This window comes from Urocampus carinirostris, chromosome 2 (assembly GCF_059441175.1).
Source record: "Urocampus carinirostris isolate Australia breed hairy pipefish chromosome 2, RoL_Ucar_1.0, whole genome shotgun sequence".
Lineage (NCBI taxonomy): Eukaryota > Metazoa > Chordata > Actinopteri > Syngnathiformes > Syngnathidae > Urocampus > Urocampus carinirostris.
Window position 1 is genome coordinate 33725047 of NC_142350.1, and position 15778 is coordinate 33740824.

General features: G+C 37.3%; 1 protein-coding gene across 2 annotated transcripts in view; it reads right to left on the reverse strand.

The window, feature by feature from the left end:
* Positions 1-597: 597 nt before the first annotated feature.
* hace1 (HECT domain and ankyrin repeat containing E3 ubiquitin protein ligase 1) overlaps positions 598-15778 on the reverse strand; it is a 38934-nt gene continuing 23753 nt past the window's right edge. For both annotated transcript variants that reach the window (XM_088326240.1, XM_088326238.1), the window contains 9 exons: positions 15596-15693; positions 15323-15410; positions 15087-15236; positions 14698-14894; positions 12722-12853; positions 3409-3507; positions 2021-2091; positions 1842-1955; positions 598-1273 (listed from right to left, as the gene is read on the reverse strand). In XM_088326240.1, coding sequence (XP_088182366.1) covers positions 1171-1273; positions 1842-1955; positions 2021-2091; positions 3409-3507; positions 12722-12853; positions 14698-14894; positions 15087-15236; positions 15323-15410; positions 15596-15693 — 1052 coding nt within the window. In that variant the 3' untranslated portion in view covers positions 598-1170. The remainder of the gene's footprint in view (positions 1274-1841; positions 1956-2020; positions 2092-3408; positions 3508-12721; positions 12854-14697; positions 14895-15086; positions 15237-15322; positions 15411-15595; positions 15694-15778) is intronic.

A 15778-nucleotide genomic window follows, 5' to 3' on the forward strand; every position in this document is an offset into this window, starting at 1 on the left:
TGAGGAAAGCACATTGTGATGCACGCAAAGCCCAGCACTGATATCAAAAGTAGTACTGTCAAGTACATCTCTAACTACAGTTTACAGTTATCTTGAAACCATGATTTCTGACAAAAATGAGCCTTAAGACTATTAAGTAACCGCGACAGGGACACAGACTTTAAGTTGTACAGTATGGGACACAGGCTCTGGCATTATTATTTCATAGATTTGATCAAATCATCAAACAGTAAAATAAAATGTGCTGAAGAATAAGCTTTTGACTGGAGAGCAGGTTTAGCAGTTTTGTTGAATTTAAAAATCATGGTGTGGTTCCGCCCCAAAAACATATATATTTTTTTTCTTTTAAGGGTCTGTGTGTCAAAAAAGTTCCTGACACCTTGTTTATAGGGGAGTCCTGTGGATTTGGGGGTTATAGAAAGGTGGAAAAGTTGAAGCCCAATTAATTTTACATGTAATAATACATTCTCACTATCGAGATTTTTTAATCAAATCAAAACTTGCTCGGCAGAAATCCTTGTAATTGATATATATTCGACTAGAACTAAAAATGCAAAGGTGGTTACATCATCCCGCCCCCACATAAAACACACAAACTTTCAAAATAGTGCATTTAATCTTACATTTTCTATTAAATCCATCCATCCATTTCTCAAACAAAAAAGAATGAAGATCGAAAAGAAATACAGGAACTCTGAATATTTTTTACCATATATTCTGATTCTGAATATGTACATATGTAGTATCATTCTGACACGTCAAGACATCCTTTATTGGTGTCCTAAAGTCCTTTTCCGTGCCACGAACCATTTAAAATAAGTACATGCATTTCATAGACACCATGATTGACTGCTGCTTTGATCGGGGAACTGCTTGGCAATGTAGAAGTGGCTATAATGCCAACGAACGTGTGTGCAACGCCCTTTCGTTGGGACCACTTCTTTGTATTCTCTTATCATGAATCACCTGGATCATGAATGGTCAATGCATAAACAAAGACAAGAAAGTTGACGAAAAGGAGTGAGAAGGAGGACTCAACTCTTCTTTCAATCAGATGTGCAACTTGAATTCGTTTCCCTTTTCCTTTTTGTCCAGCAAAAACAGCAAATTAATATAAATACAATATTTAGAGGTGGGAGACTTTTTCCAGCAACACAACAGATAGAACGTTTATGCCATTGTATACCCGTAGCTCCCACAATGCAGCGCTACCAGGAGGCGGTCTCTCAGGATCTCCTGGCTCGGGTATTCAGGCAGTTTCAGCATGTTGATACTAGAAAATAACATTGACAAAAATCAGTGGATGAAGGTAATTATGTGGCTCATTTTTGTGTAGGTACAGTAATCCCTCGTATTTTTGGGGGGGTACGTTCCAAAAGGTCCCGCGATAGTCAAAACCCGCAAAGTAGAAACCTTAACTGCAAAAACAGTAGTGTGTCGTAAAAATACTTTTACTTTGCTATAGCATGTGGATATGTTCAACTTTGTGGGTGAGAGAAAGCATCATTCTCTGCCTCTTGGCGCTTTTGTGGGTCCAGATCATTTTGTTGATACAATGGCTTTTAGAGAAACTCGTATTGTAAAAAAAAAAAATTCGGCGCATGTTGATTAAGCGGTTTTATGTACGTGTACAACTTAAGACCGCAATTGCATTGATGCACAGGCAGACACGGGCAGAAATTGGGTGACTGTTAGGCCAATCAGAATACAGAAATCAATGCACGATAAAAATCTGCTAAGTGAAAAGTAAACCAGGATACAGAGAGGGATTACTGTATTTTGCCTCAAACTATTTTCTACGAAAATTAAACTGGTCTAATTTGGAAGTTAGAGGTGATTACCAAGTACTGGAGGTAGGCAGAAGGTTAGATGTGTATGGCACTGCAGCAATAGTAAACTTCTGTAAACCGCTGCCCCCCATCAGGTAGGCAAAACCACCATGGGGAACTCTGGAACTGATAGAGGAGCAAAAGTGGGTCAAAATGTTCCCAACAGACAAGGGTGAATGGTTCTAACAAACCTTCCAGTGACAAACTGCAGCATCAAGACACGTTCCTCCTGGGTAAGCTGATGCACCACTTGCCAAAACCACTGGATACCCCAGCAGACAGTAAAATTAGACAACAGTCAACAGAAGTAGCATGTGTTTAGGTATTTCACAATGAGACAAAACTGTTCATTCTACACACTGTACTAATAAAGAATAAACTGAAATGAAAGGTAGACATGGAACTATAATGCAACAAAGAGCAGAAGAAAATATGGAATTCCTTCATTGTTCAGCTATAGCACGGGCTGGCAACCCTAACCAAACGATATAATTTCCCATGATCAAATATCTTTTAAAAAGCGCCAGGGAACCACTAGGGAGGGCCAAAGGGCTGCATTCAGCTTCAGAGCCGCCTATTGCTGAACCCCACGCTAAACCGCCTGATTTAAATTTTTCTTTACTATGATTTATTAAAAAATGGACGTATCTTCTATTGCACTGTAAATAACTGTCATTTGTATCAAATAATTGTCGGTTAAAATCTTCATCCTTTGTAAAGTATTTCGAAGGGTCACCCTTTAAATGTTTTTCTTTCCTGGACATGTGTCGGTGTGGCAATGAATATCTTGAAGCGGTTTAGGGCCCTTTTGTGACTCGCTTCACATTTTTTCATTGGATTTGACTCCAGATGAATTGTTTGCTCAAAGGGACCTAGTGTATTAATTAGCGCCTCATAATGGTGGAAAAAAAATTATTAAAAAATATATGGATTTTGATGAAGCAAAAACACTATCATATAAAGTAAATGTGGATTTGTTTTAAATAATTGTAGGTCAAAAAATTATAATATTAATTTAAAATTAAGTAAAGCTCACAAAGAAGGGGCGGACATGGTTGTCTGCAGTCTTGCAGGTACCCCAAAAAAACACTAGATGTTGCTTTATTGTGTAGTGCAACCAAAAACGAATGCTAAAAAGTACAAGGAAGAATACAAAATAGGGATACTCAAAGAGATCAAACCACACTGATTTTGTCTAGTTGTTTGTCCACCATCTTTTTGGCAGCAAGATGGTGGACAACCATGTCAGCTCCCTTTTGGGGAGCCTCATCTTATGTAAAAAAAAAACAAATAGTATTTGAGTATTTAAAAAAATGCATATATGATTCTTTATGTATGCATGCTTATTAATAAAATCATTGGTTTAATGAACTAGGGTTTATTTAAGACAAGGAGTACAACCAAAAACGGAATCATACAATGTAAAAATGCAAAGTCAAATATATTTTTTTAAATTTTCAGAAATTGAAACGCAAGGGATTTCAAGTGATGTTTGCATTTTCTCCACAAATCCCCAACGATTTTACATCTCTTCCGTATAGGATTCAGTGCAATACCCAGTAGCCGATAAAAATCCCACCTGGATGACGGGCTCCTGGGGGTCGTAGCCGCTGGTGTACTCGGTGTTCTTGCACCAATCCTGCACATCAATCTCGGGCATGCCTGACAGGAGGAGCTCCTGCACACAAGCACGACATGCAGTCAGGGAAATTTATTTTACACAGTGATTGGCTTGTTATGTGGAACATATCATCGGCTGTAATATGTCACAGCTGTCTGTGTATTTATGGAGCAATTCAGCATTCACTATCAGAGATAAGTGTCTGTGAATCATTATGAATAAGGTGTGCGGCTTATTATTCACAACAGACGACAGGAAGTTGCAGCTATGGCTTTCAGATTTGGTGCCGCTAACAATGACAACACACAACCATGGTCTAGGGTGATTTGAGGCAATAAAAACAATTGAAAAGAAATGACCAAAAATAATAGTATGTGATATTGAGATTGTAATCTAAACCAAGACACTTCATTAACGACACTCTACAACAACGCTCGCTATTAACACAAATAACACAAACAAAAAAATAATTATAATTGGGTAAGAATAATGAACTAATCCAGTGCAGTGGGGCAAATATCAGCTGACTTTCTTGGTTTTTTGTCCACAAAAAGAAAACTTTCAACAATGACCCACCAATGGCCTTTTGCAAACAACATTACATGTTCTAGGTTGATAGATGCAAAAAAAAATCCATTTGGAGTAATTGAATGACCCAAAGTTTGGGTTTGACACAATTTTTGTTATTATAAACAAAAATGACCCATTTGGGCTGATGGGGGTGTTCAAGAACAGGGGTGGGCAAAGTGCGACCTGTTGGCCACACGATACCCTTTAGGCTTCCTAATCTAGCTGAAAAAGTAAAATTATAGTAAATGTATAAAATGGCAAATAAAGTACTAATACATAATTGTTATTTGGATGGCAATCTTGTCCCAGTTTCCATTAGAGTGTGCCCCACCATAAAAATATATATTTTATGAAACATTATTGTGGACCGTGCTTTGTTGGTATATTTTAGCGGTGTCTTGACACGAAACCAACAAAAAGCCCTCCCAAGAGCCTAAAGTTAAACTGTGTCAATTTTCACAAAAATCGTTTAAACCGGTTTTGAGCCAATAAGCCTCATACGAACAAACACAAACGCAAATTGGGTTTTATATTCAAGTTTAGATTGTAAATATGAAGATTTATACAATTTTTTTTATTTGTTTCCTAACCAATTTAATGAAATGAATCTATGAACTCCTTAACGTTTCTGGAAAATTCACCTAAAATCCCAAAATAGGACGCACGCAAAGTACATTGAATGCTGATCTTGAACTATTTGGAGAATATGGCCGCTATTGGTCTCTGCTGAAAGGTAACACTCTGCAGTCCTATCATCAACTGAGACAACCACTGCAAGTGCTCCTAACATTAAGTTCTCTGAGTTAAAACACACAAATATAAGTTGGGTTTTTTTTCCGCTCCTGAAATCTTTTTTGCAATTAAATATCTGCAGATGAGTGTAGCATGGGCTGTAACGGGAAAACAGGTGAGAGTATAGCTTGAAGCCTAACCTGATACCTTGTCAAATTTGATCACAATCTTAAAATCCAAACATATTTTACATATTATTCTAAAGGTAGGTTTAGGCTTTTCTCGAATTGACCATTTCAGAACGACCAGTTTTCAACAATAAAATCTTTGCAAATCTGTATTTTACTTTGGCTAATTTTTTAGACATTATGAAAGAGTTTTTAGCGTTTGAATTATTTTTCAAAAGTCAATCAATTATCGTGCAGACTTGCATGTATAAATGGTGCGTAAAAATGAATTACTAGTGGCCTTATGCACATTTATTCCAAGGTCTAATTTGAATACAAAAGATGTCTTTGTATCAATTATTCAAAATTTTATTGGTTAACCAATGCATCTCAATCATCATTTAAATCAGTTACTATTGGCTCAAGTTAATTTGTAGCTTTTCTGACGATTTTTTTTATCTGTCGGCATTATCGAGTGTTTTGGCGTAAGTATTATACACGGTTGGAATCACTACACTCTCGCGGATGAAAGGAGACCATGGTTGCGTACTATCATCGAATTTGACGGCTGCAAGAAGACATATTTAGTGAGCTACCGCAGCTTTATAGTTTTCGGGTATATTGTTTCGACTGATAGTAATGTTTCTGTGATGAGTACACTATAAATGGTCAGGATATTTTGAATCACAAGAGTTAAGACTTTCCAATGATATGTGGCATGACGGATTTCACTGACTGGTGACATCGTACAGACACATGTTCTCTTCCCAACAGTCTGACGGCCAGCTGGCTCCCTAAGTTGTTGGGGTCCACTTTTGACCCTAATTGGGTTATTGGTCTGACCCAAGGTTTTTTTTAGAATGCAACCCTCTGAATATAAAGATATTTAATGAACAGGCTCCCTGAAATAAAATTATGAATTATTATTGACTTTATTAATCAATACATATATCATTCTAACATCTCATAAACCCCCATTGAGTGATTTCTCAAAATCCGATTTGAGAACCACTGATTTATATAAGCTGTTTTTTAGCCTGAATCTTTGATTAAGAGTAGATACATATACTGTACATACACACAAACCTTAATACAGAGACCCCTTGCTACTTTGCGCTTCAGTTATTGTTGGTTTACTGCTACGCGGATTTTCAATTGAATTGTCTTAATTGTCATTGATAACAACACAGAGCACACACAGCTGTCACGAAGGGCAGGTCGTATTTGTGTGTGTGTTGGGTTGGCGTGATTGTCTATGTGCGCGACTGTGGTAAGCGGACGCACCGAAGCAAAGGAAACTGGAGAGCAACTGCTAGCTTTTAGCAGCTTGTGACAATGAAAATAAATGAATTAACGGACTCTGAGGAAAGTGAGAGGAGCCCAAAGAAATGGTGATCACCAGCGGGTGCTTCGGGAATTATTTTCAGGTTGGTCAAGCGACGTGGGGGAGAAGGAAATAGCCACCGCAGACCTGGCTTACTGCTACAACTAGGCTTACAACTATCTTAAGCTACCGGTGTAGAGCATGAATCACAACAATGCCAGGTCCATTACCAATGAAATGGAAGACCTGGACTACAACTCGTGGGAAACAGCTACATTTGGGACAGTTGTACTTTATTCATCATGGAGACATGGCTCAAGTCGCGGTTACCCGATGCTAGCATGCATCTAGCTAGCAGCTCTCTAAATCACTTTCTTTCGCAAAAAGGAGAAGCCCTCCAATTTTGTTGCAAATTTGTATATTGACAATAAAGACTACATAAATTAACTGCAATTTTGTGTTGTGTATTTATTTGTAGATCTATTTTGTAACAGATGTATAATCTCAGTCGGTCATCTTAAAGAAAGTTTGCGGATTTTCAATTTCGGCGGCTGGTTATGGTCTCCATTAACCGCGGTAACTAAGTGATCGCTGTATTAGATTTAACAATTGTTTAATGCTGACGTTTTTTTCAGAGGCTCAACACTATATGTCTAATTGTTATGATGGCAATGCTAAAAAGACTTCCTTCATTTTTGTCTTTTTTTAAATCAAATATTGATAGTTTAAAAATGCCAAAAATTACCTGGACCTGATTTTATTTCTGAATGTTTTGCTTAAATTAGGCTTGAGGTATTTATACGCTTCTTTCCTCATAATTTAGACATTTGATGTATTTTTCTTTGCCGGTGAATGGAATATGCAATCATTAACTTGTTGAGCCCTGTTCCTATAAAACAAATACAACTTTTCAATTTAAGGATACCTGATAAAATATCCTGCACAGATCAAACTTATTTTATGTTAGAAAAAAAAGTATTGTCCCCGGAACTCATAACTCAACGTTGAGCTACATGGCATAGGCAGTGAACACTTGTGAAGTAGTGTGAAGAATACACAGTACAGATATTTAGTGCCACACCTCAGTATCTCTAATGTCATCTCTATTATGCATATGGCAGCATAGCACCCCCAACACAAGAACAGGAGGCTAGAGCAGAATAGAGAAGCGTGCATATGCTGGTCGGCCTGCTTCACATGCACACATTGGAACATGTTCAAAAGCTGCTCTGGGAGGACTGCTGGATGAATGCTAGATGAATATGCATTATTACTCTATGGCTTTATTTCCAGGTGCATAGAAGATGACAACCTCCAAGACTGAACACTGAACCACGGCTGAAGCAGAAAAATATTTTGTACTGGAAAGCTCAGGATATAAGACAAGATGCCCCTTTGAATTACTCAAACTGATGTGTGAAGTTTGCGAAATGGGATTAATCGACATCAGGCTGCCGGCCCCGACAACGTCCAAGGGTGAGCTTTGAGGGACTGTGCTCTTAAAGCAGATTAAGTGTTGACAGACTATTGAAACGTCTCATGCTCTCAGGCAGTCCTCTCTGGATTCATCAACATGTCCAACATTAATTCAGTCGCCAAAGAGCCCTCTAGTGACAACCCCAATCAGGCGACTTTCAAATCAGAAACTTGGAAACACACTGAACCATTTGACTCATTCATCAAAATTGTAGCTACCATGTACAACTCGTGCTCCTTGATAGTAGGAGCAGATCAACTAATCGGTAGTTGATAACGGAAATTTTGAAAATAATGAACATTCGCACACATCTAATTGATCATTCTATATTCTATGATTCAAGTTTTACATCTAATAGTGCATGTCAATGTTATATTTAAATCTGGGGGGGACAAACATTTTGAGTCGTGGGCTAACATTAGGTTAAACAATTCGGTAGAGGGGTCAGGCGAGGATAAAAAGTTGATAGATTAAAATAAATTGGAACTTTAGCGATACATAGGGGAAAGGATTATGTTCTTACACCTAATTTCTCATAAGCATTTATGAATCTACCTGCAGATATCTTTATGTACATGTAAGATTTCATTTTAATCAATTATTTTTGTACTAATTGGTTTTAAAACACTCATAAAGAAAAAAAAGTATTATATTATGTCCATTTTTAACCAGGGGAGGTGTCACAAAGGGACAAGACTGGCATCGGAACAACAACAAATGTTCTATCTTTAGTATTTTTACACAGTATTGTAATCCGTAAAGTAACATTTCATCCATTTCCGTTGGGTGGGCTGGATTAAAAGCTTGGCAAGCCATAAGTGGCCCTTGGGCTGTAGTTTGCACACCCTTAGTCTAAATGCACTCCATTTAAACCATTTCTCTACCAAGTGAATCATTAAATTTACTCCAATCAGTTCAAAAAGTGATAAGCAAAACTCTTTTCTAAGTGGTGTTAGCCGGTTGATGCATTCCACCATGTACGATTATTATAATGTTTAAAATTTGTAAAATCAATGACACTTATTATTACACTGTAGTTGAATTATTTTCTTGATATGACAATAATACTTTTTTGTACATGTGTATTTAAGTGGCGTGAAGGGTGTGATTTTTAATTGTTATGATCGCAAACGTAGCATCACCCTCAAAAAGAAAGACCTTAACTGCGAATATTTGAGGCATCATACGAGAAAATTGCTATTCAAATTATTCTCTTTATAATCGTCACAAAAAAGTTGAGAATAAACTCAAATAAAGTCCTTGAGCCACGATAATTAATAGGGTGGTTCAACATCTGAATATAGTAAGAGTTCACAGTCATAGTGGAACACTGTATAATCCAATCCAAATAGGGTAAGATTGTGCAAAAGAGTTTGCACAATCATGATGCCATTGAAGAAAACATTGACAGTCTATCTTTTGCATTCCCATGTTGGTTCATTTCAATTTATACTGCAGTGAGTTCATCCTTTTTATCATTTACCGATCACTTTTTTTTTATAAAGTTATATTCACAATAATAGGGTCCCGTACAAAAACACTTTAGCCTCACCTGACATTTTCCTCTTTATATATTTTTTCCATCTTTAATTGACCTTGCTTTTATTTGCAGCAGGTTCAAATACAAATGTATACCGTAAATTCCGGACTATAAGGCACACCTGATCATAAGCCGCACCCACCGCATTTCGGGAGGAAAACCGACTTAGTACACAAGCCGCACCAGTATATTAGCCGCATGCGCCCTCATTAAATAATGGATGTTTTTTGAATGAACTATTCTGTTGATGGGGGAGGATTTTGTATAAGTTTATTGATATATATTCTTTATCAATCGTCCATTATTCAACATTAGGAAATTCATGATACATATCAAAGCCATTAGGCTGAGACACTTGCTCCCAGTCAAGGAACTGAGTCAAGGTCTTAGCCAAAGGTCCGTGAAACTATCAGTTTTTTTGGTTTGAACAAATTTATTGACACTAATAACAGCAAACAAACAATGTGAGGTTTGAACAACCCTTCTCGACAATCTTAACAGCAATCAAGCATATTCACAATTTCGTTATGTCTGGCAATATGACATTTTAACATTTTTTTCTGACATTTTTAACATCTTTGTTAGTGTCAATGGATCTGTCCAGGCCAAAGTCCCGCAATTGTTTTTTGGTCTGAACAAAACCATTGAGGGGGTTTGGGGTTTTTAAGGGTTATTGATCTATCTTCGTTATTCATTATCCATTATCCGTTATCGGTCAGTTCATAATACGCTACAAAGCCTAGGAGCCGGGACACTTACTCTCAGCCAATAGGCCAAGCTAAGGTCCTAGCCCTAAAGCCTTGCTGCGATCATTGCAAATGCACCGGGGTTTGGGGTTTTTAAGGGTTATTGATCTATCTTCGTTATTCATTATCCATTATCCGTTATCGGTCAGTTCATAATACGCTACAAAGCCTAGGAGCCGGGACACTTACTCTCAGCCAAAAGGCCAAGCTAAGGTCCTTGCCCTAAAGCCTTGCTGCGATCATTGCGAATGCACCCCCACGTTCCAACGTTCCTGGTAGTACTGCAATACCGGGCCATACGTGGAGTGAACAGAGCAGGCTACTTATCATTTGATGCAGACCTGCAGAGTCGGGGTACCCGTTGAAAGTAATCCAAAGAAAAAAAAGTGTATATTTCCAAAGGTAAGGGTGGGAAAAATATATATCCACTATTGTCTCCTGCGTTCACAAACACTCATCTTTACCCGTCCCCAGTTCCCATCAGCTCGCGTTTGCTCCGCCCCTTCTTTCTTTTTTCGCTCGTGAAAATCAGCATAAGTGTCTCAAATAAATACAAATAAATACATTACAAAAATATAGAGTTGCAAATACATATTATACGTGGTTACACATATTTACAAAGAAAGACGGTACACCGAGAGAGTTTTCAAAGCTTTAATAATAATAATATAACTTTCATCCCAAACCGTGCCTTTGAAAGGTACCGACACGCTACAATGAACACGCACGCAACGTATCAAACGTATCTGTTAAAGAGGCATACCATAATTGTGAATTCACGGTATACCGTTCTCATCTTCCTCTCTATATCTGTCGCTATAGAAGGCGTCTCCCCGCCATCTGAAAGAACCTCCGTCATATAGACAATTTTTGCATAATCTAAGGAGTTGAAGTCTTCCTCGTCATAAGCGGCCGTTAGAAAAATTACATAAAGTGGCCGCTTCACCGGATAAGCCGCAGGGCTGAACACTTGGGAAAAAAGATGCGGCTTATAGTCCGGAATTTACGGTAGTTTATATTTATTGTAGGTATTGATTTCATTGCAGATGTTATAATTTTTTGTGTGTGTTTTGTACTTAATAATTATCCAATTTAAAACAGAATAAGGAACGGCTACGTTTTGTATTTTTAAATGTTGAATGTTAAACTGTTGTATATTTGTTGAAAGTGACATATGTTAGAGTCATTATCTGTAAAAAACATTTGCCTATTTATTAGAAATCATTTTTTGTCCTGCCCAAAATTGGTCAGGCTAAAATAGTCCACATCAGCTGATCAGTACTGTAGTTTACATTTACGGGATGGATGGAAAATACTAAATAGTGGCCATTAACATTAATCTTTTTTTTTTTTCCCCCAGAATAAAATCTAAGCACACCTCACGGTTTTGGCTCTCAGACACATACTGTAGAACATATAAGTGCAGGGGTATTGAGCTCATTTTAGATCACAGGCCACACAGTAGAAAAAACACTCTTGCAGGGTCCAGGCTAGGAAATCAATAAAAAGTGTGCCTTAGCTGTATGCCTGAGGATCTTTCAGGGGCTCACAATTAAATTACAATTATTATTTACGGGTGTAAGATTTTAGTATAAAAGCATTAATGAGAGTTTTTTGAAATTATTTTCACTATATTATATTTACCCAGGGAAAAAGTGACAAAAATAGCACACAAACACTTATTTAAGTGTAAATGGTTTAAAATGTCAGCACAAAAAAAACTAATAAATACTTTAAATATTAAATCTTTGTTTAAGTCTTTTTCTGCTTTCCATTTTTATTCTAGTAATACAAACGTTTACCTGAACTTGGAAACAGTGAGATCTGATATCTATTATAAAAAGGAGCTAAAGCTTTTTTAAACTTATGCTATTTTTTCATAATCCAGGTGCTAACCATAATTTCCAAACTCTAGGGATAAAAAGCGTAGTTTAGTAGCAATTGTTGGGGTGTGAGAGCAATCGTATTGCATTAAACAGCCCATCAGTGACTTTTATTTGAAGTAAAATAACATTCGAATGGGTGTTTCCTTAAATGTTCTTTGGTTAAGAAGTGGTAGTCAAAAAAATACAGTTACAGTGTACCTTGCTTTGGAAGTGGCACCTACGTAAGTTAGGTGGCATCCAGCGAAACTACAGGTCATTGTTTGACGTGACGCGGCTCATTTTTCTTTTTTGCTTCTCCCAACGATGTTTCGCGGGTCGGATTAAATCCACTGCTGGGCATGATCCGGCCCGCAGGCAGTCAGTTTGACATCTCTGTAGTAGTGTATGACTAAAAATAACAAAGCATGATGCGTTTCGGTACGCGATTGCAATTTAACAACTGCAGAGTGTGACCCTGCTTCTTGTTTCTAACTGACATGTTGGTGGCCATGAATGATTTCCCGGAGTGAAAACATAAACCGGGTTTCACAGTCAATACTTTCAAGAAGGAAATGACAGCATGACCGAAGCGTGTCTAACAAACGCAGCGTGGAATAATACAATTGATCCGTCTGCGGGCGAGAACATTAAATCTGCTGGCACACAAACAACTGATAGAGCTAAATAAGGAGGAGGGGCTTCAAGGTGACCCCAGCCTCCTGTTTCCACCCTCAAGGTAGGCATGGCCAATCAATCCCAACATCAGATTCGAGTGGGACAAGCCAACAAAGGGGAACAATACAATACCAACTGTAAAAAAAAAAAAGAGGCAAGGACAACGACCACTTACCAATTCGTATTCGTCAAAAAGCTGAATGAGCGAGGGAGGGATGAAAGTGTGGAATCCTTGCAGAAAGGCGTTTATCTGGGGTTGGATGGCTCTTGTCATTCTCAGCTCAGTCACCAGCTGGACGTACTCATCCTGGCATGCATACACACACACACACACACACACATACACACACACAGACAGATTAAAGTCTTTGGGAAATGTAGATGGACAAGTGAAAGACACATGGCTCATTGTTAGCGTGCACTTTGCACAGCTCATACTTTATAGTACAGTGCCATCAACAGAAAAAAAGTGGTACTACGGTACATGTAGCAAGCACACAACTGACATGGAATGACAAAACACACATGAATTACACATTGATTACTGGAAGGTTTTCACATCTTTAATAAACATTTCTAAAGTTTCATTTTGGTTTCCATTACTTTTATTGTAAAAAAGATTGTTTTCATGATATGTTTGTTCTGTTTTTAATATTGGACACCTGCAAAGAAGATTGCGTGGGATGCCAATTATTTGTTTGAACTGTTATTGTTAATTGTAATATTTTGTTATTTTAATGATAATGCACTGTGTAAATCAGGGGTCGGAAGACATTTCAAGTTTCTAGCTGCAATGGTTTGAAAAAAAAGTGCAGTGGCAGGGCCAGAGAGAAAAAAGGGTATTTCATTTTGTATATGCCAATAGTCTTAAATTCAATATCTCAGCAATACATGGGGAGTATTGATAAGCCAATTAATTTTTCACCGTTTGCATTTACTTGCACAAGCTGTGTTTCATTGTTTATTTGTTTATAAAGGGAACAGTTAATCTGATTTTATTTTGAAACACACAATATACAAATAAATGTATTGATTTACAAATAAAAACTTTAATTTACAGTAATAGCAAAGTAATATTTTCCCTTTTAGGCACTAAATTTGATCATTTGTGTTGGAAAAAACATAATGCAATAGGGCAAATTTAAAGTGTTTTATTGGACACAGGTTAAGAAATCTAAGTGAGTGCAATCGTATTGCTTTATACAAAGAATTCTATTTCAAATTAAATAACATTGTGCTGAATGTTTCCGAAAATGTTCTCTGTTAGCTAAATGTTTGTTAGCATATACAGCTATAGTGAGTAGTCTGGAGTGGTGCGTAGCTATGGAGACATCCAGTGGGCATATTAAAAACTTCAGGTCACTTTTTTTTCTATATGCTTCTCTCACAATCATCTCATGGACTAGATTAAATACGTTGGCGGGCCTGATATGGCCCACTGCCTGTAGTTTACCAACCCCAGGTTTACATAATTGTTACTATCAGTCAGTAATGTTACTCCTCTTTTTCTGTGCTTTGTAACCTAAAGATTTAAAAAGAAAATAGCTCAGGGGAGGGCTCTTCAAGCAGGTTAGAATTTATTATCCAAGGTTTGGGTCCTCTCTTGTTCTCTTTGTAAGTTCAAAATCCATTGATGTCTTTTCTCCATATTTTAAGTGTCTACTAAACTATAAGGTTTTCAATTACAATGTAGCATAAATAAAGAGGAACAAACACCAACAAGGACAAGGTAAATCCATAAACACAAGCATCCCATACAAAACTAAATGGAACAAATGTTTAATTATTTAGCTTCAAAACGAATTACAAATAAATCGCACACCTGAGAAAAAATGGGTGTTCAATCTATACATAATTTACGCGGGATTATAAAGGAACCCTTTTTTTCAGATTACAGTTTCAGCTTCAAACCATTACATTGAAAAATATGGTTACAATTCCTGCCTTTGATAGGAAGCCCAGCAAACTAACCCAAATTGTCCAGCCTCATGATAAAAGTGCAAGACACAGTAGTAACTGCTAAAAGAAAATATACTTGCCCAAAATCTTTGAAGAGTTTTAACTTTGTGTTTAGACTGGTTAACAAATTTTTTAGCATCTGTGATTTTTCTGTACATAAATATCAATAAAACATAAAAAATGCCATTTTACCTTATTGTCTTGAGTCACAACAATGCTTGTGCCTCCAGGTTTTAGTGGAACTTCCTCCATGGCGCCAAACACGTCCGTCTCCACAGAAAAAGTGAGTTCCAGGCCCAGATCACTGATGTCATTGTCCAAGATCCACTGCAAGTTTTTGGCATACTCTGGATCAATGGATGCCACATCCTGGTAGTTTACTGGAATTCCTGAAACATTCAAAAGCACAAATGCAGTGAGTCACATTTGCAGTCATTAAAGTAGATTTAAATATTTGTTTATAACAAAAAATGTGGTGTAGCTTTCATTCCAACATTTAGGTTGTGTAGAAATAAAAATAGTAGCAGGAAGATTAAAAAAAAAAACAGAACATTATAAATATACAGTAAATTTCATTTTACCCAGGATGTGCTTGTAGAAAGATCGTGTGAAATAGATATTAACCAGCTGCTTGTGATACAGAGCCAAACCCAAGATTTGGCCTGCAAATTGGAAGTAGTTCAGGTGGTCTGGATTTACGGACGAGTTACTGTTGGGCTGGAAAGTGGTTCCTGTAAAAGGTAAACACACATATCAAATCAGTACTAAAAAGCAATGTGCTCGCCATGCTCAATGATCTCATATAATCATTGTTTACCATCAGCGGATTGCGTAAAAAGAGCGTAATCCGGGTTGATTATCTCATTGGACAGGACGTCAAACCATTCCCGGACAACTCCTTGGCCCTGTAGAACCAACAGACATATCTCTCACCATGTGGCATGAATGGTGATTATTCACTTGACAACTCAGAGGCTCGATAAGGTCTCTTGCTCATACAAGACAGTAGAAAAGAGCAAAACGAAATGGAACAATAAAAAAAACCATTTAAAACAAACCAAAACATAAGGACAACCACACAAGAACCCACCATTCCCTCCTCGCCATGAAAGCGGACAGCAATCCCTTGCTTCAGTTTCTCGTTTGTAGACTTTGAAACCATCTCGCAGCTGCTCCGAAATATCGACTCTGATTCAAGGATTCCAAAAGGGATTTTAAATTAAATGGAAGAATAAAACCACATTAGTTAAGTTATATTATGAAATACGACAAT